Raw genomic sequence first — 25551 nt, 5'->3', positions numbered from 1 at the left:
CAAAGTGTACACTCACACATCAAAACGCTGAAAATCACTTCAAACCTGGGTATCCTTTTCAAGCATTCTTTTCTTCTTTTCCAGAGCTCTGCAGAATATATCCTCTGACCTGTCTCATTACTTCCTCTCTTTTTGCACTCTTCCATTCCGTGCCTTGTGTCTTTCTTTTGAGCGTCTTGTTAAACTGCAGTAACCAGATGTCAGACAACCTTCCTCCGCCTCTTCTCTCCTTGATTCTCTGATCTCAACGCCTTTGTCTCCGGCGTCTCCCTGCACATTTCATTAGTGGCGACTGTTCCTGTTTTCGTAATCTCTCAATCGGTGTTCAGTCGCACACATGCGCAGTGAATACAGATGTCGCTGGGAAAGCGCTCACACGGCACGAGCTTGGCCTGCTTACAGTGAATGTACACGGGCATGTGATGTTACGGGCATTAAGCTGTTGAATCATGGGCGATGAATTCAGGCCGGGAGAGGCACAGACCTCAAACATGGTGATTTGCTGTCCTCACAATGGCAATCCTTTTAGCCAAACATCTCCCACAAAACACTCCACTTATTTACCCTGAACAAAGCACTTTAATATCCCAGCATCCAAGTAAGGCTCGCAGTCAACACGTAGTGGCTCCAGGGAGGCGTCTCTCGCCATTATTTGGTCCATTCATTTGATCCCGGACTAATCTAAATGGCTCACTGCTGCCCATTGTGAATTGTGATCATTGAAGTCTATACATACACTACACTCTGTTTGATGGGCACTGCGTGCGTACGTGTGCGCGCACGTGTGTGTGTAAAACGGCAGAACCCCACGCAGAGTCAAGCGACCAGATGGTAAGGCCATTTGGTATATAATGGGGAGATGAACAGAATATGGCTGTTAAGCACACATACGGTACTTGGACACACACATGCATGCACGCACGCACGCACGCAAGCACACACACACACACACACACACACACACACACACACACACACACACACACACACACACACACACAGTCACACACACACACACACACACACACACACACACACACACTCCATGGTGAGCAAACTGTTTACAAACAGTGTTTGTCATTTTGACCTCCTGGCCCATCACACTCCCACACACACACACACACACTCCATGGTGAGCAAACTGTTTACAAACAGTGTTTGTCATTTTGACCTCCTGGCCCATCACACTCCCACACACACACACACACACACACTCCATGGTGAGCAAACTGTTTGCAAACAGTGTTTGTCTTTTTGACCTCCTGGCCCATCACACTCTCTCTCACACACACACACACACACACACACACACACACACACACACACACACACACACACACACACACAAAGCAACTGTATTTTTTATTTTGACCTGTTACCCATCATGCATCAGCAAGGGCAGAATCCATTTCTTCCAGCCGACATGTCGGCCGGTAAGCACCGTCGGCCGGGACCCCCGGGTGACCCCCCCTGGCCCCCCTAGGGACCCCCAAATGGTAACTCTGTAATTTCTGTACCGTTTTGAACGTGGGTGGTCTCATTTGAATCGTGTGGCCTCCCCGGGGGCGTCTATGGGGGTCTCAAGGTTCGGGGACCCCTGGGGACCCCCAAATGGTAACTCTGTAATTTCTGTACCTTTTTATACGTGGTTGGTCTCATTTGAATCGTGTGGCCTCCCCGGGGGCGTCTATGGGGGTCTCAAGGTTCGGGGACCCCTGGGGACCCCCAAATGGTAACTCTGTCATTTCTGTACCTTTTTATACGTGGTTGGTCTCATTTGAATCGTGTGGGCCCCCCGGGGGCGTCTATGGGGGTCTCAAGGTTGGGGGACCCCCAGGGACCCCCAAATGGTAACTCTGTAATTTCTCTACTTTTTTGGACGTGGGTGTTAGCTTGTTGCACTTACTCCTTACTCACTCATCATTTTCATTGTAATGGATTTATTGACATTCAATTCAAATTGTCATTTATTTAATCATGATGCATTTAATTTGTATAACAGCATTTTAAAAATCAAATCCTCTTAATTTAGACTAAATGTCAAGGCAAAATTGTGTTAATATTTATTCATATATTTTCTATGATGAATTATACAGTTAGAGTTTATGTGAGAATAAATTAATGTAAAATACACAAATACATGTTCAAACATGACAAATGACTCAAGTTTAAAATCAGGACAAGTTGACGTTTATGAATTTATATTAATTTTTTCGTAATCAGTCTTCTTTTGCTTTACCATGAATGTATATACAATGACAGTCCATTTTTTTTAAATATTTTTTTCAGTTCCATTCCGTACATCGTACGGACTGGTCTAGTTTATTTTAACCACAGTTTACATTAGTGTATGTGTTTATTTCTAGTTCTATATAAAAGCAACAAAATACATTTTCGTTGTGGCTTGAGTGTTTATTGCACAGTAATTGAGTAATTGCACAGTTTTTTCGGGTAACGTCGAGCCTTGTCAGAGGGAAATACATTGGTTAAATGTCCATATCAAGTGATATCCGAAAAGTGTGAGAGAGAGCTATAGTAAGAAGAATATGCAAATGATTCTCTCTGTCTCGCTCCCATCAATAAAGATCTATCATGACAATGTCAAGATTTACCATGTGGGGTCCCCGAACCTCCTAAACCCCGATAATGCGCCCATAGAGGCAACACGATTCCAACCAACCCCTGTCCAAAACAGTTGAGAATTGATAATTACCATGTGGGGGTCCCTGTGGGTCCCAGGGGGGTCCCCAGGGGTCCCCGAACCTTGAGACCCCCATAGACTCCCCCGGGGGGGCCACACGATTCAAATGAGACCACCCACGTTTAAAACGGTACAGAAATTACAGAGTTACCGGCCGGCCGACGCAGCTACGGACCGGCCGACCTAATCACGGACCGGACCGGCCGACGTATTTCACGTCGGCCGCTAAAAATGCATTCGGACCGACCGGCCGACCTATAAAAAGGCCGGCCGACGGTGCTTACCGGCCGGCACGTTGGCCGGAAGAAATGGATTCTGCCCTCTCTCTCATGCATTTGGGTCTCTGTCCCCTGGCGGTTTAGGAATGTAGATTCCATACCGAAAAACACTCCTTTAGCCAGTAGACGCCCACCAGAAACTCCAAAGCAGGGAAGTTCTTATTTCCGGAGAGGCACAGTATGGAGCGTCTCCAAGCCTGCCACCTGAAAACTGTCACATCCCTCATTGCATGCTCACGGCCGTCTCCCCCCCCCCCCCCCCCCCCCAACCACCCACACACTCTCGTCTCTTCACTGTTCTTAACCATCTGTCTTTGAGTCAATCTTCTGTTGTCAGCTATAAGTAGAGATAATTAGTTAACTGGAACTGGAACATTATTTTCTTGTGTTGTTTGCATAATTTAAAAGCGTGCGATCAAGCGGTTGCATTGTATAGCCGTTTCACCTAAAGGCTTTAAGAGACGGAAGATGGAGAGTAATAGAAATAGTGCATTCAATCATTACGTGTCAGTCAGTTGCTTTGTTTGTCCTTTAGAGTCGACGTGGAATTGGGCGGGGGTGAGGTGGTGAGGGGCGGGGGCTGGGTTCATAATAAATTGTGAGTGATGGACTCAGGGGGGAGGCTGGCTGAGCCAGATATATGGGACACATCACCATCACATTGTGACATGTGAAAGTCATGTGTGGAAGAGGAAATTGAGGGCGCTCACCTTAGAACAAAAGAAAATACGTGGTGACATTAACACTTCTTTTTACACAATGGACATGTCTGATCTGATGCATACTTGGCCCTGTTCTGTAAACCATGTGAATGTATCTTACTGGAACAGAATCAATGAGTATTTCCATTTCCACTATGGTTAAGTGTGTTTAACCAAAACACTATGTGGAGCTGTCCATCATATTTCATACTTCTATAGCTACATTACAGTACATTTTAGGTATTTAACTGACACTACAAGTATCCTATCCAGAGAGAGACAATACACTGCACAAGCACATAGGGATTTAGCATAGTGTGTTGCTGTCGGGTAGAAAACGCGTTTGTAAAAAACCAGAGACTTGATCACTTTTATTTTGAAAGTGATCTAGAGTACAAGCTCGAGATTATAGTTAGCTATTTTCACATCTTTTTCTTGGCACTTTTGTAGGGTGTTGATTTAAGAAAAAGAAAAAAAACATTAGACGCACTGTCAATCAGTCACTCTGACTCAGCCGCCCAAAGAAGGGAAAATGTGTATATTTAGTCATTCGTCTTTCTGAAGGAATGCTGCTCATGGCTGTTTGTTGTGTTTGTGTTCCAGTGATTCCAGACTCTCTGACGGTGACCGCCCCGGCCCAGACGCTGTCCAAGGTGGAAGGCGACATGCTGCAGCTGGCGTGCGAGGTGTCGCGCACCACCACGCAGCACACCCACCTGTCGGTGGGCTGGTACCTGCGCTCGCCGGAGGACGCCGCCGCCCCGCCCCAGGAGCTGCTCACGCTGTCCCGGGACTTTGTGCTGCGCTCCGGCGGCCCCTACCGACAGCGGATGGCCGCCGGCGACCTCCGGCTTGACAAGACGAGCGCCACGACCTACCGGCTGACCATTCACATGCTGCAGCCCGTGGACCAGGGCCTGCTGTACTGCCAGGCCTCCGAGTGGATCCAGGACCCCGACGGCAGCTGGTTCGCCATGACGCGCAAGCAGAGCGACAAGACCCAGCTCCGCATCCAGCCCACGGGTGAGTGGGCGCACAGTGCTTGTAGATCAGCTGTTTTCGCTAGTTTGGGTCCCGGGCAAACGTCCAATTTCTCTTTAGGGTCTCGACCTGAAAGTGTGGGATCCCTTACCACAGCCAGTGTAGAGGGAGGGGAACCACTGCCAGTGTAGAGGGAGGGGGTGGAAATTGCACAACATTGCGTAGGGTAAAAACATTCTACACAGGTGAGCGTTATGGTCATTTTCCTCCTTATCACTACTTTACTTGTGATTAAAATGTTATCTGTATGCTTACACAACTGCAGTGTTTGGAGGGTGTCTCCCTGCCCTTCTGTTGAGACATTTAGATCCCGTGGTCGGTGTTGGAAATAAATTCCGGTGAGAAGATACCAATTGTTAGAAACGGCCATTAAACTGCCTCCCCCTGGCCAGCCGGGGCGCCTGATGGAGGGGAAAGGAACTGGTTGGAATAACGTGTTCCTTCCACGCGCTACGTCCAACCAGTCATGTGTAAAGGAGCAACTTGGACACTCAGGCATGAAGGAAGCATGAGTTCAAGTCCATTGCTCTCCCCATGTCCCCCACATATGGGGACTAGGTTGGTGGAGGGTGTGTAGAGCCCAGGATCACATTAGATGATTGACACAGGGGTGAGAAATGCTTTACAAAAATAGTGGGATAAAAAATATATATATAAAAAAAAGAAACAGCCATTTCTGTTATGTAAATTTAAGAATATATATTTACTAATTATGAATATCAATAGGATGCAGCACCCTAAAGCCGCTTTTAGAGACTAAGTGGTTAAAGTGGATATACTGAGACCATTTCGGCATACAAAGTTATAAATTATTGAGATAACCTTTGAATTTTAAGCTAATAAATCGTCGGGACTCAGAGGAGACCCGTTGAGGAGAATTGGAAGAATGTAATCGAGTAAAAGTACTCAGGTCAGAATGTACCTAATGTACTAAGTAAATATTAAACTTTATCTTTAATGTTATAATGTTAAACTTATAAAACTGTAATCCTATATTATTAATCTTTTAAGGATAAATACTTTAGAGGGAAAACTACAATACTTAAAGTAAAAGGCAGGAAAAAGGCAAGAACCAAGACACGACGCAAAGAAACGAATCCACAAGCAGTCAGCATTCTTTTCATAGGATTATAATGACCCTTAATATTTTCTGGGGAGTCGGAATAGACGTCCAGAACAGCATCGCAAAAGTTCTCCCCCCGGAACAAATGTCCGGGACTTAAATTATATACTGTTATGAAAACAAAACAAACTCTGACATAGGAAGTAATGCATTTTGGGTTCAAAGGTTAATCAAAAAGTGAATAAGGCGACACCTATTGCCGGGAGGTTCACTATTGGAGATGTGGCACCTCACACTTCCGGGAATTCCAGGAAGTGTAACGGATGGGAAATGTAGTTAGTAATGTCAATGTTCACTACTCAAGTTGCTGGCAACCAGCTAACAAGTTAGGTGGAGACTGGCTGTCTTCTCTGGGCGCATAGAGACCAAGGGCAAAAAACATGTCACAGGCAAACAGGAGAAGAACTATTCTTTATCTTCACGCCGGCTGGGCCAGAAATAATACTATCTAAACGCTGGGGCAGAAATGAGATGTACCTCAGTGGGACACAGGGCATGATGATACAAAGGCAGCCATAGGGCATATGTAATGATTCATAATTATGCAGGACACAGGGCATATGAAGAATAAATCATTGGGAACAAACTTGGGAACCATCCCACAAATAACAAATCTACAATAATTACAAATTATCCATCAGTCGGTTAGGAACACTACCGTTTGTAAAGGGGTATTTCTAGAAGCTCACAGCGCAATATCTCCCCTTCCCAAATGGGACCCTGAAACCTGGGTCTCCCGCCCTCCAGCAGTATAGAACCAGGTTTGAATCCCGCTGCATACATCGTGCAGTTTGCTGCTATTATTTATCCATTAAATTATTAAAGTTAAAATGGGGGAGGGAGGCAGAGACGGTCAAGAAGGCAAGCCAAAGTGACAATGCTGCCGTTGTCCAGCCTGAGGCCCCTTTTTTTTTTGATAGACACGCAAGCATGTACGCACGCACAGGCGTGTCGCGTGCACGCTGCCATCCTCTTGATTGCTGATCAGTATCTGCAGCTATAAGCTCATTAGTGGCACTAAGAAGGGCTTAGCTAAACGCTCGGCAGAATACCCACTTTTGTGTTTGTGGGTGTCAGAGAGGCGCGCCGCCACGCCCTAAGCACGTCGTCAGTGGCTTTGCACAGTGGGGGGCATTGTGTGCTGCTGCGCCAAACCTTCGGCTTCCACGTTGCATTCATCTCCCCATGGGCATCTGGTCTTCCAGAGGTCATAAGTCAAAAAACAGGGGTCATCTTCGTGCGGATGTGATCCACTCTTCCCTCTCCCACAACTGACGGCGGCCTCATTTGTGTTCCCGCACGGCAGTTGAGTGGGAGAATCCATCCATTGCTTTTCAGGCAATTAAGCAAACTCCTACCACCAGCAAGTAGAGAGCGAGAGCAGGTCGCCCCGAGGGGAGGGAGTGCGGGAGTTAGCTGTCTCAGGGAGGGGAACGGGGTGAGGCAAAAGGAGGGGGTGGTCAAGTGTGATAAACACAGCAGGGGGAGGGGAGCGTGGACAAAGACAGTGTTTGTCGATGGAGGATTGGGGCGGGGGGGGGTTGGGTCTGCCTAATATGATAATGATCTGGTAATAAGCTGTCGACCGCGAAACTGGACAAGACAAGAAACAATGAAGAGCTTTGCGACTTCGCACAAGCTTCTCCCATCCCATGAAGCCCAGCAGCACACAACATCGCCACAGCACCCTTACCCTCCCCTCCCCTCCCACCCACGTCCCTAGACGCGCACTAATGAGACCATTGTGCTGTATTTTGCACACACACACACACACAGACACAATAACATGTCTTTTAATTCCCCCTCGCTTGCACGAACTGTTAGCAATCTCAGATGGACCTCTTTGACCCCATGGGGAAAGCAGAGGCGTTACTCATTGCCGTGAGTGCCTTATGCCGGGAATTTTTTCTTCTTCTTGTTCAAAGTGGAATACTTTAGTCTTTCTCCATTAAGCAGGGCATTCTTTTTTCCTGAGCTGATGGAGCTCGGTGGCGCCCCAGTTAGAGCTGGAAGAGTAATCGCAATATGAATTGTGTGTGTGTGTGTGTGTGTGTGTGTGTGTGTGCGTGTGTGTGTGTGTGTGTGTGTGCGTGTGCGCGTGCGCGTGTGTCGGGAGGGGTCTTTGAGATGGGTGTCGGCTACCACTGGGAGGAGTCAAACGGCACAAAGAGACACTCACTCACGTGTGGGTGTGCCCACACACACATACACACATACACACACACACACGCGCCCTCCCTCAATCTCTCCTATAATCCATAATGGATGGGAGCGTTGTTGTGTGACAAAGGGAATGGTGTGTGACCGTGCGCGAGGACGTAAGTAAGTGCATGGGTGCGGTGCGGGCAAATTTTATATTATAAATATATATCTTTTTTTAAATCATCTCTTTTGCATGTGCACACTACTTGCCTTTGGGCACTTGAAGATGCACCTGCGTGCCATGGCAGACATACAGTACAGGCAGGCAGACATGCAGACAGACAGACAGTACATACAGACAGTACAGACAGACAGACAGACAGACAGACAGACAGACATACAATCTCCTTCATTAGGCATTTAGTACAGGAGATGAGTGGGTCTTGAGACAGCCCCATCACCAACTAATCACTTACAGCCGGGAGCAGAGGGACAGGTCACGGACAGAATCCTAATGCACCGTTCTCTCTCTGTCTCTCGTCTCTATCTGAACCTCACTCTCTCTCTCCCTCCCTCCCTCCCTCTCTCTCTCCCTCTCTCTCTCTCTGCTCACTCAGCTCTCTATCTTTCCCCCCTTTTCTGTAATCACGTCTCTTATTAGTTATTATACGGCGGCATCTAATTCTGTGCTCTCTCTCCAGCACTTTTTTTCTCCCTCTCCCTCCTCTCCTCTCTCTCTCCTCAAGAGAGGAGAGAGAGGGGGGGGGGGACCACATCCTTGTAAAAGCAGGTCATGATTACATGACACAGACATGCGACCCCCGTGTCCCGGCAGCTTGTTGAGTGTCTGAGTCTGTGCATTGTTGTGGTGTCTGTTCTCTGTTCCATTAGCGCTGCTGCTGACCTTGTGTCCGTCTGCCGCCTGCTCTTTGGACGGGTGCTTGCCTTGCTTGTTTGTGGAGTGTGTGTTGTTGGTGTGTGTGTGTGTGTGTGTCGCATGTGTCCTGTCTGTGGCTTCCTCCTGCCGCGTGGAGAGAGTGTCTTGTCTGCTCCATCGTACGTATAATGGCGCCGTGCTCACCGCTAACCCCCCCAAAAATAAAAATATTTCTACACGCCGTCAGCACGTTTTCAGAGTGTGACGCCGCCATACGCCGAAGTCTAAATTGGGCTACTCCGCATGCAGGCTCACTATCTGGTGCTTATGAAATTGCAATTGCAAGTGCGAGTGTTTCGCGTGTACGTTTGCGCGCACAGCCGCACACACACACACACACACACAACATTTTCCTGCATAACGAGCTCTGCAGTCAGAAGGCTTTGAAGCCTTTCCGCATGAATGTGTTCCTGCAGGAAGTCCGTTTAAAGTCCACATAATTACAGCCGGGGGGGACGAGCACCTCACTGCGAGGCCAAGCGTGCTTCTCTGATACGTACAATACCCAGCTCATCATGTGGAAATTAATACTGTAAATAAAGACACACACACACACACACACACAAAGTCACACGCGTGTATGTTCCTCCGCAGGGTCAACAATACATGTAACGGCATGTGTTTGATTTGGCCAAGTCATGGAGCCGTTGTTTAATTCAGTGGGAGAAGGTGCAGCAGGGGAGGAGGAGGAGGAGGAAAGTGCACGGATGTGTTTTCAGAGAGAATATTAATTAGATGTGGTGGTGTGTTTTTATTGCAGAGGTGAACCCAAGGGGAGGGAGAGGGAAGCACGCTGTAGGATCAGCGGTCTAGTCCGCCGTCTCACTCCGTGACCTTCTCCCCCCCCCCCCCCCCCCCGCCTGCATGCCCCCCCCCCCCCCCCCCCCCCCCTGTCTCCAGGGGGGGGGGGGGGAAACAGTGTAGAACTACTCTTATCCGGTAGAAGTCCGGTATTCAAAATGACTAAAAACTTGAGTAAAAGTACAAAGGTATTGGAATCAAAATGTACTTGTACCCATTTTGACCTGAGATCAGATTCTAAAAATGTCTTCTACATCCTGACAGTTTTCGGAAAAAGCTATGTTTCTGTGTCAGTCGTTTTCAATAGCTAAAGCACAACATAATGCTAACACCAAAAGGGGTTCCCGCCCAAAATGGGTTAAAGAACCAAAAGAAAGTACTCATTGTGACGAATGTCCCATTTCAAGTTTTCAAATGTTTAAACATATTTTGAAATGCATTGTGAACTTGTAGATCGGCTATTTGCAAATGACCGACATGTATGGCTAATTAATGTTTTTTTATATATATAATTATCAACATCTACAAATAAATGTAGTGGAGCAAAAGTACAATATTTGAGATGTAGCGGAGTACAAGTAAACGTATTGGAAATTGAAAATACTTGAGTAAAGTGCAAATGCCTCAAAATTATACTTGCGTAGTACAGTACTTTAGTAAATGTACTTTACTCCACTGCCTCCACAGTCTGTATTAATCCCCCCCTGCCCCCCCATCTTTCTTCCCTCCATTTTGCTGTGACTTTAAGCGTGTTGGATCAATCTTGCAGACGGTGGGACCGTGGGATATTAACTGAATGCAGTGTTCCGTGCAAATCCCAGCCCATATTCACATCCATTTCCGTCTTTTGACAAGTTGACAACTGAAACAGAAAGGGAACACAACATCGTCTTATTAAACGGATCTCCTCCCGCTTACCTGCACACCGAGGCTAAATGTGTCACTATTCACCAATTCCACCACTCTGTCCGTTTGTGTATTTTGTGCAGTATTTTGACATATTTATCCTCTTCCTCCTACAAACCCCGAAGCCATTTGAAAGGGATCTGACAGATTAAGATATGAGGTGTTTTCCCTTTTTTGATCCTAATTTCTTTACCGTATTTCATTTTTGCTTTATATGCCATATAGCACTTTGAGATTTGTTTCAGATGTATATAGATTGTTACACATACTATTCAATCAATAAATCAACTTTATTTGTTCAGACTCAGGGTCCAATAAAAAACAGACACCATAAAACACTACATACAGATATTATTATTATTATTATTATTATTATTATTATTATTATTATTAGTGTGGTTGGGCAACCAGACTATAGTTATTGTCACACTTTTTATTTTTACTTTTTATTCTTCTTCCGGAGTAACCTACCTAACTTCTGCTGTGATTGGCCGAGCTTTGCATAACGTTTGTAGTAGCTAATGGGAAAATGTACGTCATCTTGGCCATTCAATCCCATTAACAATAAAGATAATTAGTTTGAGTTTGTTTTACATCATCATTACATCACCTAATCAGATGATAAGATGATCACTTCACACGGGTGTGATTTTTATTATTATATTCAGATGTATTTGTTTACTTGTGCACAGATCATTTAGAATAGATTGATCAAAAATAGATGATCTACAAACTCACAATGCGTGGTCGTGAGATAGATATTGTTAGCGTTTAAACGGTCATCCCACTAAGCCCGTTCTCTGCTCTCCTCTAGCGTTTAAACGGTCATCCCACTAAGCCCGTTCTCTGCTCTCCTCTAGCGTTTAAACGGTCATCCCACTAAGCCCGTTCTCTGCTCTCCTCTAGCGTTTAAACGGTCATCCCACTAAGCCCGTTCTCTGCTCTCCTCTAGCGTTTAAACGGTCATCCCACTAAGCCCGTTCTCTGCTCTCCTGTAGCGTTTAAACGGTCATCCCACTAAGCCCGTTCTCTGCTCTCCTCTAGCGTTTAAACGGTCATCCCACCAAGCCCGTTCTCTGCTCTCCTGTAGCGTTTAAACGGTCATCCCACTAAGCCCGTTCTCTGCTCTCCTCTAGCGTTTAAACGGTCATCCCACTAAGCCCATTCTCTGCTCTCCTGTAGCGTTTAAACGGTCATCCCACTAAGCCCGTTCTCTGCTCTCCTCTAGCGTTTAAACGGTCATCCCACTAAGCCCGTTCTCTGCTCTCCTCTAGCGTTTAAACGGTCATCCCACTAAGCCCGTTCTCTGCTCTCCTGTAGCGTTTAAACGGTCATCCCACTAAGCCCGTTCTCTGCTCTCCTCTAGCGTTTAAACGGTCATCCCACTAAGCCCGTTCTCTGCTCTCCTATGTCCCTCCAGATCGAGACTTCAGCATCCAGGTGAGCACGGAGCGGCGCTCCTTCACGGCCGGCGAGCCGCTGGAGCTCCGCTGCACCATCGAGGCCCAGAACGTGCCCGAGCGCTTCTTCTCGGTGTCATGGGTCTTCAGCAGCTCGCCCGTGGCGGTGGTGGGCCCGAGCGCCGTGCCCGTGCTGGGCCCCGACTACGTGGCCCGCGAGGCCGCCGGCCACATGACCGTGCGCAAGGAGAGCCCCAACGTACACCTGCTCAAGCTGCAGCGGCTGCGGCCCGAGGACGCCGGCAAGTACATCTGCCGCGTCACGGAGCGCGAGAGGACGCCCACGGGGGACTTCATCGACCGCAGCAAGAGGTCCCGCAACGTTCAGATCACGGTGCAGCCACTCAGTGAGTAATAATCCGTCCCACTGGGGCCCCCTGGCTTACATGTCTTGTCAATTATAATAACGATAGATTTCATGCTAATGTCACATAAGAGTGCCAGGCCATGCCCCCCTGTCTCTAGAGTGGCACATCGTAGACAGACATGCATACAGCCTGTATTGTTAGTTGTGAGTCAGAATGGGAAGATAACACTGACATATTTTCTGTATGAGCGGACGGCTATGGCTCGGTAATGCAGCATTACGGTTCCTTCACTTCCTTCTAGGGATGCCAAACGACTCATATTTGGCCAATCGACGAATCGAGGCCAAAAATCGACGTGTCGAACGACTTTTTTCCTTTTTTTCTTCATTATTTTTATATTTTTGTTGTTGCTGCGCAGCAGTTGAGGAGAACGCAACTATGCATTCCTTTAAGCAACACAACTTCTGCAGCTGCATCCATATGTTTAGAATTTGCATCAATGATCAAATCCCAATAATAAAAAATAAACTTTATTTTGTAAACAACGAAACTGAAAGAGCAGCGGCGCTATCGGCTAGCCGCTAGTCCCAACTCTCAAGTGTCTGCAGCCTGTCACGAGTAATGAACTGATACGGGACGCACGTTGTTCCGTATTTTAATGTCGGGTCGGATAATAAATACAGTATAAATGACGGCGGGATTTATTTGACAACTCTGTCCTGCTATCTTCACGAGAAGAGAAGAGCGCTCACCGCTCAGAACAGAGCAGACCTGTGGCTAGCCTGTCAGCTCACTTTACGGCATGTGTAGATGAGCTGGGTCTGGGAAGCTCAGAGCTGCAGCCATTGGCTCATGATACGAGCACACGACCAATGGGACTGATCATTCAGTGTTGCTAAGATACCACCCCCCACCACACACACACACGCACACACCCTTGGACGATGGGGTCCACAGCGCTCTGCTCAAAGTCAACTTGCATGCGACGAGCGGCACTGACTGACTGAAAAAATAATAATACAAATAAAAACGATTTTTCGACTAATACGTTTTGAGTCGCGGGAGGCATGAGTCGATAATCGAGTCGATTTTCAACTTTTTTCAACATCCCTACTTCCTTCCCATTTCCTTGGCTGAGCGAGTAGACGATAACACTGAAGCGGGATAATGGCGAGCCGAAAAAGAGAGTCCCGGGCTCAAGGAGGCTGAGCTAACAGCCGTGAAATGAAAGCATGGAGAAAGCAAAAAGCGTAGAATGAGGCCTACCTCTCGAGGGCCCCTCTAAATGGATCCCCAGGCTAAATTAATGTGTTCTGCTGGGGCAGAGCTGTCTCAGCTGGGCTTAACAGAGCTGGCCCACAGTATTGCACTCAGGGCTGGCAACTGATGGATGCGAAGTTACAGCAGCACCTCCAAACCTCGCCCACAGTCCCTCTCCGTCACCAAGGTTTTATTTCTCCACTTTCATTTACGACAGCAGTGAAATGCCTCTGCACTACTTATTGGGTTTCCTTTTATCAGGGCTGTGGCTGTTTGCTACTGTACCAGCAGAATAAAGCAAAAAGATATCCAGCCATAAGCAATCCCAGCTAAAACACAACCACGCACACATATACACACTCGCCTTGCCAAATAAGCCCGAAACAAGTAATCTCCAGAGACCCCTCTGTTTGGGAGACTTTGTTTTTAGTAAGACTTTAATGCCCCATAAAGGGTTTTATGTTTTATTTTGTAAGATTTTTATGCAATTATAGCTTGATTTAGATAGGAGAGTATTGACGTTACCCACTGGTGGGCCCTGCATAAAGGATATTTATAAGGTCTACAAAGGATAATAATCATATCAGTTATTCAAGGAGAGAATGTAGAGGTATACTGTAGGCCAGGGATTGTGTATGCACAAAACAACTCATCTTTCTCTCTCTCGCCCTCTGTCTTTCTCACACATACATTTTCGATTCTCAAAACATTTCAAACATTTTCTGAATATGTATATATTTGGACTTATATCTGAAAAATCACACCCGTGTGAAGTGAGGGGCTCTCTTATAATCGTACATCATCATGACGTAAACTAGACACTGTCTATTTGCTCAGACACTATGACGTAAAATTCTCCAGACAGAAAGAGAGACAGAGCTGCTCTTGAATGTCAAACAGACAGGGACAAAGGTACATGAACAGGGACAGGTAAAGGGACAGGGACAGGTAAAGGGACAGGGACAGGTAAAGGGTCAGGGACAGGTAAACGGACAGGGACAAAGCTAGAGGGACAGGTAAACGGACAGGGACAAAGCTAGAGGGACAGGGACAAACGGACGGTAAAGGGACAGGGACAAAGGTAGAGTGAAACTGTGAATGTAGCTGATATAAGGAAGAGAGGAAAGGATTAATAGATGAGGAGCAGGAACTGTTTATTTTATTGGGGGAGAAGCAGTGAAAGGAGAAGCAGTGTGAGCAGAAGGAATGAATACATGTCAGCAAGAAGACGTTATCCAGATTCCATCTTGGATGATAGGGTGAAACAGTCTATGCATCCATCTATGCACCTTTTACCCTCGATTTATGTAGGGAAAAAAGCAAAAGGATGGATTATATACTGTAGCTAACAGGGTGGAAACTGTGAAAATGTTAGGATGAAAGGAGGGAGGGCTGTGAATAACGTCTTTCCTCCCGTTCTTTTTTAGTGTGAAAGAAGTAAAGGAGTGGCTTTATTCCATATTCACAGAGAGACGTGCTTATTAGGATGATTGGTGAGAGCCTAGAGAGGAGCGGTGAAGCTTGGCCCCGGGGGGAGAGAGTGAAACGGGGAAGGGTCCCCCTGAGATGCCACTGCCAGCCCTCTGGGCTCAAAGGCCTTTTTAGGTCTTCCATGATGTGTGCAGACTGAGTACAGATGAGAGGGACACGCTATACACTATCGTTAACGCACAGGGGAAGGGGAGAGGGAGAGGCACTGAAGGCTTTTATCTGCCACAGCATCTGACGCCAGTGCCCATCAGTCCCACCAGTGTCAGATCCTGACCCATACGCCAGGGCCTTTTTGCTTGATGTCACTCTGATATGCCCGAGGCCAGCTACACGCCAGAAACTGAAAGCATTATCACTGTTGGATAGAAGCTAAATAATCTCCAATTCTCTCTATTTCTCACTCCTCAGAGAGTAACATCACGGTGGTGATGTCCAGTAACTCCTCTGAGGTCCTGGAGGGCGACGTGGTGCAGTTGACCTGCTCCATCCACTCCACCACCGGCCCGCTCTCTGTGTCGTGGCAGCGGACAGAAGAGCAGACGACCGGGCCACCCACGGAGGTGGCCTCTGTGGACCGGGAGGGCACAGTGCAGCCCGGCCTGACCTGCCTGGATCGCTACAGCTACGGGGAGATTCGAGTGGAGAAAGCGCGGACCGACACCTACACCCTTTACCTGTACAACGCACTGCCCGGGGACGCGGGACTGTACCGATGCACCGCCACAGAGTGGCTACAGAGCGGCACTGAACCAGAGCTCATCTGGGAGAAGATAGGGGAGAAGTCAGTCTCCAAGACCATCACTGTAAAGTCTGTTGGTAGGTACACTACACACACACACACACACACACACACACACACACACACACTGGAAAATGTTCCCATATGTGTTTCCCCTATAAGACGGGTCACTTCTGCCCGCCCCGGAAGTGATAGCCGTCCATATTTGAGCCAAATCGTTGCGGGATGGTTTCACTTTCTTAGCGTGATCAAAGTTTAGACTTTTATAAGGTCTCAACGATGCCACGGCGATGTTTGTCTCATTTTGAGGAGAAAAAGGACTATTAAAGGTATATTCAGTGATTCCACTCAAAAAACCGTAGGTTTCGTTTTTGGCTGTGGGACCCAGCCTTTCGTCCAATCAGGATAGAGAGTCAAAAACGAAACCTAAGGTTTTTTGACCCCTAGGGGTTAACTGGGGACAGGGAGGAACTCCTTATATGGTCAGCACACTCTATAGTAGGGAGGATTATCACAACAAAACAAAAAAATAAGTGATATTTGAAATAAGTGAAATCACTGAATATACCTTTAAGTGTGCGTGTGGCCTTGTGAAAAAAAACATATTTTTTTTATTTTTTATTGCTGGATTAAATTAAATTAAAGAAAGGCGAGGTTTCCTCGTTTTGGCACAGGCGGGTCGTGGAGAGAAAAACGAGGTCCCGCGTTCTTGGCATACATTTGGTTAACACATTTACAAGCTCACGATGCAACACATTGTGAGTTGTAGATCTTCTATTTGTATTATTCGTCGTATATCTCATAATGAAACGGGTGAAGTGGTCCTTTAAGTGGTTAAGTTAGCAAAGCTAACTTTCAATGACGGTTGTCTTTTTTGTTTGCCTAAACTTGAAACCCAGAAAACAAAGAGTGTGATTTCCTAAAGACTGATTAATGGCCTCCTAGACAGAGAGCATGCAGTTTCCCCACAGCAGAATACAACATGGTTTATTCATGCACCGCCCTGGGGACGGAGCTGTTATAATACAAAATAACACATTCACAGCCACACACACCACCTGCCACACTTCAAAAGCCCGGCAGAGAGAGAGAGTGCCAACCCGCCGCACGCGGCCCGACGTATGCGCACAAGTGCACATGGACGTGCGTCGTGCGTGCACACAGGAGCACGCGCGGAATCCACGCACACATCCCTGCGCGAACACAAACGGCCAGGATTAGACGGAATTATTAGAATGGAAATGCTGTAGAAATGTGTTTCACAGTCTGTGGCTTTCCACTGTCAGTGCTGAGTTAAGCTGAACATCACTGTGGTACAGGCTGAGCAACCCACTGGGGCGCTGCTGTGAGGGACTGGCAAGCCCAAGTGCACGCACGCACACACGCGCACGCGCGCACACACACACACACACACACACACACACACACACACACACACACACACACACACACACACACACACACACACACACACACACACAGGTTTGCATTACTATACTTGTGAGTAGGCTACATCATCATTTTAGGACGGTATGCCATTTTTAACCCTTACCAAAATCTACAGGCTCATAACACGTCACAACAGATCTGCTATTTCCGGTGCACGACACGAGAGTGCAACTAAGGCATAATGTCAACTCCAATCTCTAAGCCCAACGCCATACTAAATATAACTCCCCAAATACATTTGAACCAAAACAACAATTTCCCTTGTGAGGACCAGGGGAAACTGGTCCTCATGTCTAGTTCTCAGATTCTGCCATACTTGCATGGAAAAGTACACACGCACGCAGTACGGTGTACGCACACACACACTCACAGGCCAACGGATTAGCTCCCCGCTGAAGGACACATTGGTGCTACTGCAGGAAAGAGATGTCAGCTCCTTAAGTAGCCATCTCCCGTTTGTTAAGCTCAGGCAACAGTGGAGACATTAGTGTCCCCAACAAAATGTGCGGTGAGGGGTGCAAATTGGCGAAATAGCATTGAGCACTTGAGGTCCTATTGTACGCTAACCACTTAAGACCTGTACTTTGTCATACGACAAGCAAAAATAGCAGATCTACAAGAGCTTGTAGATCTGAATTATAATTTATGGTTATGATCCTTGATGACTGTTTTTATGTGATGTAGTACATGTGGTGTTGTTGCTTACTGTAAAGCACTCTGGATTAAGAGTGTCTATTTTTGAATGTATAGGTTTAAAATGGTATGAAACCCGGGGAGACCCCTGCAACCTCCTCAAGGGGTTCCCCACTCTCACCCCAGAGCCACTACTGTAGAGGGAAGGCAATTATTCTATGCTCCCTCATTTCAGCTCCGCTACCCAACCCTTCCCATTCCTGTTGACTTGGCCTTAAGCCTTAAGGGGAGAAGGCTGTCCTCTGGGAGCCTGTGTTTTTCAAGGTGAAAGTGCTCGTTAAGAGAGTCTTTTGGTTCTTGATAGCGGATTGGCTGGAGGGGCCCCTTGGGTGTTTGGTTTGGCAGGTCTCTGTTGGTAGAAAGTCACAGCTGTCACAGCATGGACATTGGACACACAAACGGTGTGCAGGTGTGTACAGCAAATGACACCCAAGCACGTTCACATGCATTCACTCTGAGACAAAGACTGAGCTTGGTGCGGCTCGGGGGGGTGGGGCGAATCTGTGTGAAATCCTCTTTTCTGTCACTGAGGCAGGCTGATGAGAGAGAGAGAGAGAGGGAGAGAGGGAGAGAGGGAGGGAGAGAGGGAGGGAGAGATGGATGGAGAGAGTTGAGAGTTATTGTCTAATACAGAGTTATGGCCCCAGGCCGTCGTCCCAGCAGCAGCCAACTCTGACATAAACCCATGGATAACACACCCTGAAGGACACCATGCACAACGGACTGTGAGAGAGAGAGAGAGAGAGAGACGGGCAGAAGGGCAGAGAGAGACAAGTGTGACTGTATGTTGACAAGAGCATAATGGGAGGAAATCTGCGTAGTCTCAAGGAAATGAATTATCTGATGTGGTGAAAATCAGACATCATCGTCTCTTCATCCCCCTTCTGCCTGGGTTATACTTGTACACTGGATATGTCCAATCTACAAGCTCAGAACTCATCGCACTGTGACTTGTTGTGAGCTTGTAGATCTGCTATTATATTGGTGGGCAACAGTGTCCTTAGAGGAGGGACAGAAAATTGTGTGTTGGTCTGGTCTCTCTCTTTCCCCAGTGTTAGTGTACGTGTATGTTAGCAGTAATGTACAGAGCAGGGTGAATGTTGTTATCTTAATGAGGATAGTTTGAACTTGGCAAGAAGTGGAGCGCATATCGAACATCAGCGCTTAGAGGCAATCTCTCCCTTGTGTATTTCTCTGCTGTTGCATCGCCATTAGTTCTGATGCACACACTCTCATGGTCAACTGTGCACTCTCACTTAAGCACGTGCACGCATGCATGCTCAGACTCACAGACTATCTCTAGCAAAATGACTATCTCTGTCCACCCTTGGGATACAGGATCGAAATCGATCTCACCAGCTTTTTTCTCTGTCAGTGTAAGTACTGTAAGTATGGCCCAATGCACTCTGGGTAAATGCTGTCTGTATCAACGCAAGGAGGGGGCTTCGTCCTCCTTGGGAGCCACCCTAGATGGAAGCTTGCTATCTGGATTCCAACAGTGAAGTTCGGATCCACTGCTGAGTTTTCCATTACTTTTATTTTCTTTGCCTTTAGTGGATAGACTCAAACCTAGACACAGACAGCCTCATCCTGTTCCAGCCAATCACCACTACTCAGTGACGAAGGGACACTGATTGAAGGGTTCAGTAATGGCTTGTGGAAAGCCCAGTTATCTAATGCTCATTCTTTACCAATGTCCACTTCCTTTAAGCCATCAAGACCTGGAACGCCTCTGTGTCACCTTAGCTTTTAACCACTTTTAGCCATTATTTTAAACTTTAGCTGTTGAAAAATAGCAATCTCATAGCTACGAGCTTGTAGATCTGCTATTTTTTTTAAATGTGGCGCAAATCTTTGAATATATATGAGAACATTTTCTTCTGGGTGTCCCTGGAACAAAAATATTTTCAGATGGGGGTCCACGGCCAAATTCAGATATTTCTGGGGGTCCTTGACATGAAAAAGGTTGAGCACCACTGATCAGGATTCAGAAGACATTTTCTAGACTCTGGTCCTCAGGTCTTAATGGGTTTAATGACCTTCTCTTCTCGTCCCCTCTATCCATCCAGAGTCCTCCTTCGTGGTGTCGGCGTCGTCCCGGACGCCCAGCGTGACCTTCGGAGACTCCTTCGACCTCCAGTGCCTGGTCAAGCCCCGGCACAGCCCCCGCGTCCCCGCCTCCGTCACCTGGCGCTTCATGCCGGCGGCGGGCGCCGAGGGCGAGGAGAGCCCGCAGGGCGAGTTCCGGGACCTGGTGACGTTCACGCGCGAGGGCACGCTGCAGTGGGGCGAGCAGCTCCTGGGCCTGGGCACGCGGACCACCGTGGACCGCTCCCACGCCAACACCAACTTCCGGCTGTCTGTGACGCGGGCCGGGCGGCGCGAGGCGGGCACCTACCAGTGCTCCGCCGTCCTGTGGAGGAGGAACTACGACAACAGCTGGAGCAGAGTGGCCAACCGCACCTCCAACCTGCTGGGCATCAGCGTCCTGCAGCCCGGTAGGAGGTCACACACACCCAGACATGCTGGGCGCTGAGAAAATGCCTAAACACAACAAGCTCGGACACATCCACATGCAGACTTACTGTTATGTCGGGCTTTTTTTAACGCACGCACGCACGCACGCACTCACGCTTGCATGCATGCACACGCATGGACACACACACACACACACACACACACACACACACACACACACACACACACACACACACACAGATTTTATTGTTGTTGTTTATTGTTCTTTGAATTTTTGAATTTTTAGTTTTGGGGGGATTTGTTTGGTTGTAATTGTTCTGGGGATTTGTTCTATCTTTTTCATCAAATGACCATCCTAGGTTACAATAGCAGCATTGTATTGGCCTGGTTTTCAGAAATAAACGAAGACAGTAGCATTGTGCATCTTTTACGTTATTGTACCAAACTAAATCAAAAGCTTCAACAGTGATTTTATTCTGGTATCCCTGGTAGCCTTGTAGATTAGGCTAACATGACAATGCTAATGCAGAAGAGAATTAATACTACACCCATATCCTCTAAAATGTAGTTACTATGGGCAGGGTTTGGATGACAATATAGCTTTTGCACAAGAAATATTACTATTCCTGGGTTCGATTCCCCCTGGGGCGTGTTCTCTAGGGTAGGTATACAATTTACAATTTAGGCATTTAGCAGACGCTCTTAATCCAGAGCGACTTACATTAAGCAAGAACAAAAAGCATGGGAATACATCACAAAAAAACATTTATCATAAAACATGCGTAAGCTAAGAAAGTAACAGTGGAATATCTATATTATGAGACTATACATATAAACTATATATATATATACTACTATGCTATACATATGTACTATGGCGTGCTATGACTATATACAATGCAATTATAGTGCTGTCTACATAACATGCTATAAGTCTGTATCAGATGCTATCTAAGTCTACAGAAATGCTATCTAAGGGGGTAGGGTAAGTGCTATGGGCCATGATGGAGTCTGAAAAGGTGGGTTTTCAGACTACGGCGGAAGATTGGGAGTGATGCTGCAGTTCTGACTGCAATGGGAAGTGAATTTCCACAATTTTGGAGCCAGAAGGGAGAAGAGTTTGGGACGTGTGGAGCGTTGTCCCGGCATTTTTAGTGAGGGTACTTCCAGCTTCCCTGCGTTGGCTGATCTGAGTGCGCGGGAGGGTTTGTAGGGTTCAATCATACTTGCAAGATATGGGGGAGCCATACCTTTGGTTGCTTTGAATGCCAGCATCAGAGTTTTGTATTCTGTGCGGGCAGCGACCGGGAGCCAGTGGAGGGAGCGGAGCAGGGGGGAGACATGTGAGAATTTTGGCTGGTTGAAGACCAAGCGAGCTGCGGCATTTTGGATCAGCTGGAGAGGCTTAAGTGCACATGCTTGTAGGCCAGTAAGGAGGGAGTTACAATAGTCGAGTTTTGACAAGACTGTTGTCTGGATTAGGAGCTGGGCTGATTCCTGGGTGAGGAACGGTCTAATTCGGTATCCTCACAAACATGCAGTAATTCTGGTCTCTATACTGCCTCCCCCTGGCCAGCTGGGGGAAAGGAACTGGTTGGAATAACGTGTTCCTTCCACGCGCCTCTCCTTCTTCCTCTCCCTCTCTGTTGCTAAATGTTAGCTGTTCTCGGCTAAACAAGCAGACACATTTGCATTTCCATCTCCTCAGTAGGAGAAAGGTGAGCGCGGGTAATGAGGTGTGAACGAACGCCGCATCTGAACAGATACATTATTGAGAGACTTTAAATCATCTCTTTGGAGGTGTGTGTGTGTGTGTGTGTGTGTGCGTGTGTGTGTGTGTGTGTGTGTGTGTGTGTGCACGTGGTGTGTGTTTTGGAGCCTTGCATGAATGCCCCTGAATGCAATGAAAATAAGCAATCTACAAGCTCACAACGTGTCACACTGCGATCCGTTGTGAGCTTGTAGATTGGGTATTTTAGTTGTGCGACACCCACGTCACGAGCAGCTAAGTATAACTCGGGCTTATGACTTGCGCCATAAGTGCCTCTGAGAGCCTTCATGTACATAATATACCTGAGAGCCTTCATGTATACATAATATACCGTACAAAGTTGAGACCTAGCTCACCCCTGACATACAGTACAGCACTAGAACCGCACCGCTGAGTGCACTCTGTTGCATGCTGGTGGTCCATTACATCAGAGCACGGCCCACGCTGTCAGAAGAGCGATGTATGCATGTATGCATGTGTAGGGTCAAACGCATTAGAACACGCATTAGTCGAACTTCAATGGAGGAGAGAGCTCCTGTCTTGAACCGATGTCTGGGCATCCTGGATCAACTGTGCCAACATTTGGGTTTAGAAAAAGAAGCCACGCACGCAGCCTGGTCCGTGTGCTGTATTTTAATTTATTACCAGTACGTAGATCTTAAGAACCATCCATCGATTTGGAACATTAGAATCTATTAAAATAAATGATTTAGCCAAAATACAATATAACACAATAAAATGTGCTGACAACGTGAAGCTTGTCGGGCGATACGGAGGGTAAATCAGTGAAATCACAGTATACAAAACTCAAATAAATCTTTATTGAAACAGATTAATCGTATCAAAATAAGTCAATTGAGTCAGGGTGATATTGGATATTTCATGATTCACTGAATTACTTCCTAAACAAGCCAGGCCACTCGCAGCATTGTCCCTGTAGGCCCCAGCTCCTATTCTAGTCTCCAGCAGTGACACACTGCAGTCCCTTTGTCCCTGAGGCCAGTGGAGGACTTCAACCAGTCTGCTGTACAGGGAGACACACACTGCTACTGTAGGTACACATGCAAATGCACGCACACGCACACACACACACACACACACACACACACACACACACATCATTATTTTCTTGTTCATCGAGTGCAGCCTTGTTTGGTAGTTTGGCTCAATTAGTCCCCACAGGCTCTATGCAGGAAAGATCCAGTAAGCACACGCACAGTTCCGCACGCACGTGCACACACACACACACACACACACACACACACACACACACACACCATTTATATATCAGGGGATTGCCTCCGAGAGCAAAAGTGCAATTATCTCATGGTAGAACAGAGTCCCATATTAACGTTTACTGTTGGAGATAAACACGCAGGTGTGCAACACACACGCTCGCGCCCGCACAACGCACGGCCGCACACAGAGTGGCAGGAATATTAGATCCCACCTGATTGTGTTCTCTTTGTCTCTTTCTGAAATGCAATAAAAACAAACACATGTTCAGAACTGCAAATCGCCAGGGAAACCTCCGTCTTCACCACAATCTAATATCAGCCACTCATAACTCAAAAATACACACGCGCATGCAATCTTCAGCTCTCTGACTCACACGGACACACACACTCACACGGACACAAAACTAATTATGCCGATCTTCCCTAATGGAAATGGAGTTCAGATTAATGATGGTTTGGGGAATTCAATACATTTTCTCATCATCCGTGTCCGCGGACACGCACTTTTGATTTGTGTGCGCGCATGCACATGCACGTGACTCAAGGAGCGGTATATTAAGAGATTTCTGCTTTATTGGCTGAGCTGGAGCTGGGATGGAGATGATGGAAGAGGCATGTCCTAGTTGGAATCACGTCGTCCCCCAACTCCACACGTACGCCCTGCTCACATGGCTCATGTCTTCTGCCTCATATGATCAAAAAGAAAGAAACCCCACCATGGACCAGCAATCAAATCCACACAGGGGGCACACGCCTACACTCGCCAACCCATCCCTGGTGTCCTCTGGTGGCATTCTGCCTGGTTATGGAATACTAGAAGCTCGAACCGTGTCTTTGCATCTTAACGCGACGTGTTTGTGTCACAATGCGCTCCGAGTGAGACACACACATTGTCTGCTGACCATGTGTTTTCCATGCTGGTCAGGTTGTGTTGCTGTTTGTCCATGATTGTCCGCGCTGCTCTGTGTTGTTGTTGTTCCTCTGTGAATGTCGTGTGTCCGCTGCTCCGTGTATATTCTCCGGCCATCGCATCGCAGAATGGAAAACCGTGTCACTGCAGTTGTGGGAAAGCCCCGTAGTTGGCGGGGTGACGCGTTGTTATGGAGGAAAGGCCCACTGCCACTTTCAAGCGAACAGAGCGACAGACTGCTGCTTGTAGGAAAGCGCCGCTGTGGTTGGCCAGTAGTCCGTCTGTCCCCCCCCCCCCCCCCCCGACCTTAATTGTGGCCCCCCACACACTGTCATCCTACAGTTGTGGCCTCCTGCCTAATCTAGTTTATTACCCCTGCTGTGGATGCTGTTACAATTTTCAATTTAGGCATTTAGCAGACACTCTTAATCCAGAGTGATTTATATTCAGCAAGAACAAAAATGCATGCCAATACATCACATACATAACAAGTAGATATCACGAAACATGCGTAAGCTAAGAACGTAACGGTGGAATATCTATATAATATTTCACTATTATGAAACTGTACATATACCGGTACTATAAAGTGCTATGTCTAGTGCGGTCTACATAAAATGCTATAGGTCTGTATAAGATACTATCCAAGTCTACATAAAGTATAAAGCCTTTGTATTAAGGTCGTCGGGGCTAGGGCAAGTGCTACAAGCCATGATGGAGTCTGTTTATTGGTAACTTCTATCTCAAGACAGAGACACGCCTATTCATCGTTCCTCTGTCTCTCTAGCTCTCTCTCTCTCTCTGGTACAGTTGGCATACCTGTCTTCTCAGGTAACGGGGGCCTGTTGCAGGCACCAATGGAGTGCTTTGCCCATGTTCCTCTCATGCCGCCCAGTGCAGTGCAGTGCCCACACCCACCCAACCCATTATTGATGGCATTGGTGTCACAGCGGTGACGGGAGGTCCCTGCTTATCGGGGCATGGACAGAAGCTGTCCGTCTTCATTAGGACCGAGCCAAAGCCCTCATGTTCCCCTCTCTGTCTTTGTCCATCTCCCGTCCTCACATGCTCCCTATCTGTTTTCTCTCGCTCTCTCTCTCTCTCTCTCTCTCTCTCTCTCTCTC

At 47.3% G+C, this 25551-nt stretch overlaps 1 protein-coding gene across 3 annotated transcripts in view; it reads left to right on the top strand.

Moving 5' to 3' along the window:
• The window catches only part of igsf3 (immunoglobulin superfamily, member 3), an 88119-nt gene that overhangs the window by 46054 nt on the left and 16514 nt on the right, over window positions 1–25551 (top strand). For 2 of the 3 annotated variants that reach the window (XM_083777264.1, XM_083777263.1), the window contains 4 exons: window positions 4284–4703; window positions 12051–12437; window positions 15558–15965; window positions 20100–20528. In XM_083777264.1, coding sequence (XP_083633390.1) covers window positions 4284–4703; window positions 12051–12437; window positions 15558–15965; window positions 20100–20528 — 1644 coding nt within the window. The remainder of the gene's footprint in view (window positions 1–4283; window positions 4704–12050; window positions 12438–15557; window positions 15966–20099; window positions 20529–25551) is intronic. The other variant, XM_083777265.1, reaches the window with a different exon arrangement.

This window comes from Protomyctophum parallelum (assembly GCF_964188405.1).
Source record: "Protomyctophum parallelum genome assembly, chromosome: 11".
NCBI classification, from domain to species: domain Eukaryota; kingdom Metazoa; phylum Chordata; class Actinopteri; order Myctophiformes; family Myctophidae; genus Protomyctophum; species Protomyctophum parallelum.
Note: the sequence above shows the minus strand (reverse complement) of the source record. Positions and strands in the feature narration are given on the sequence as shown.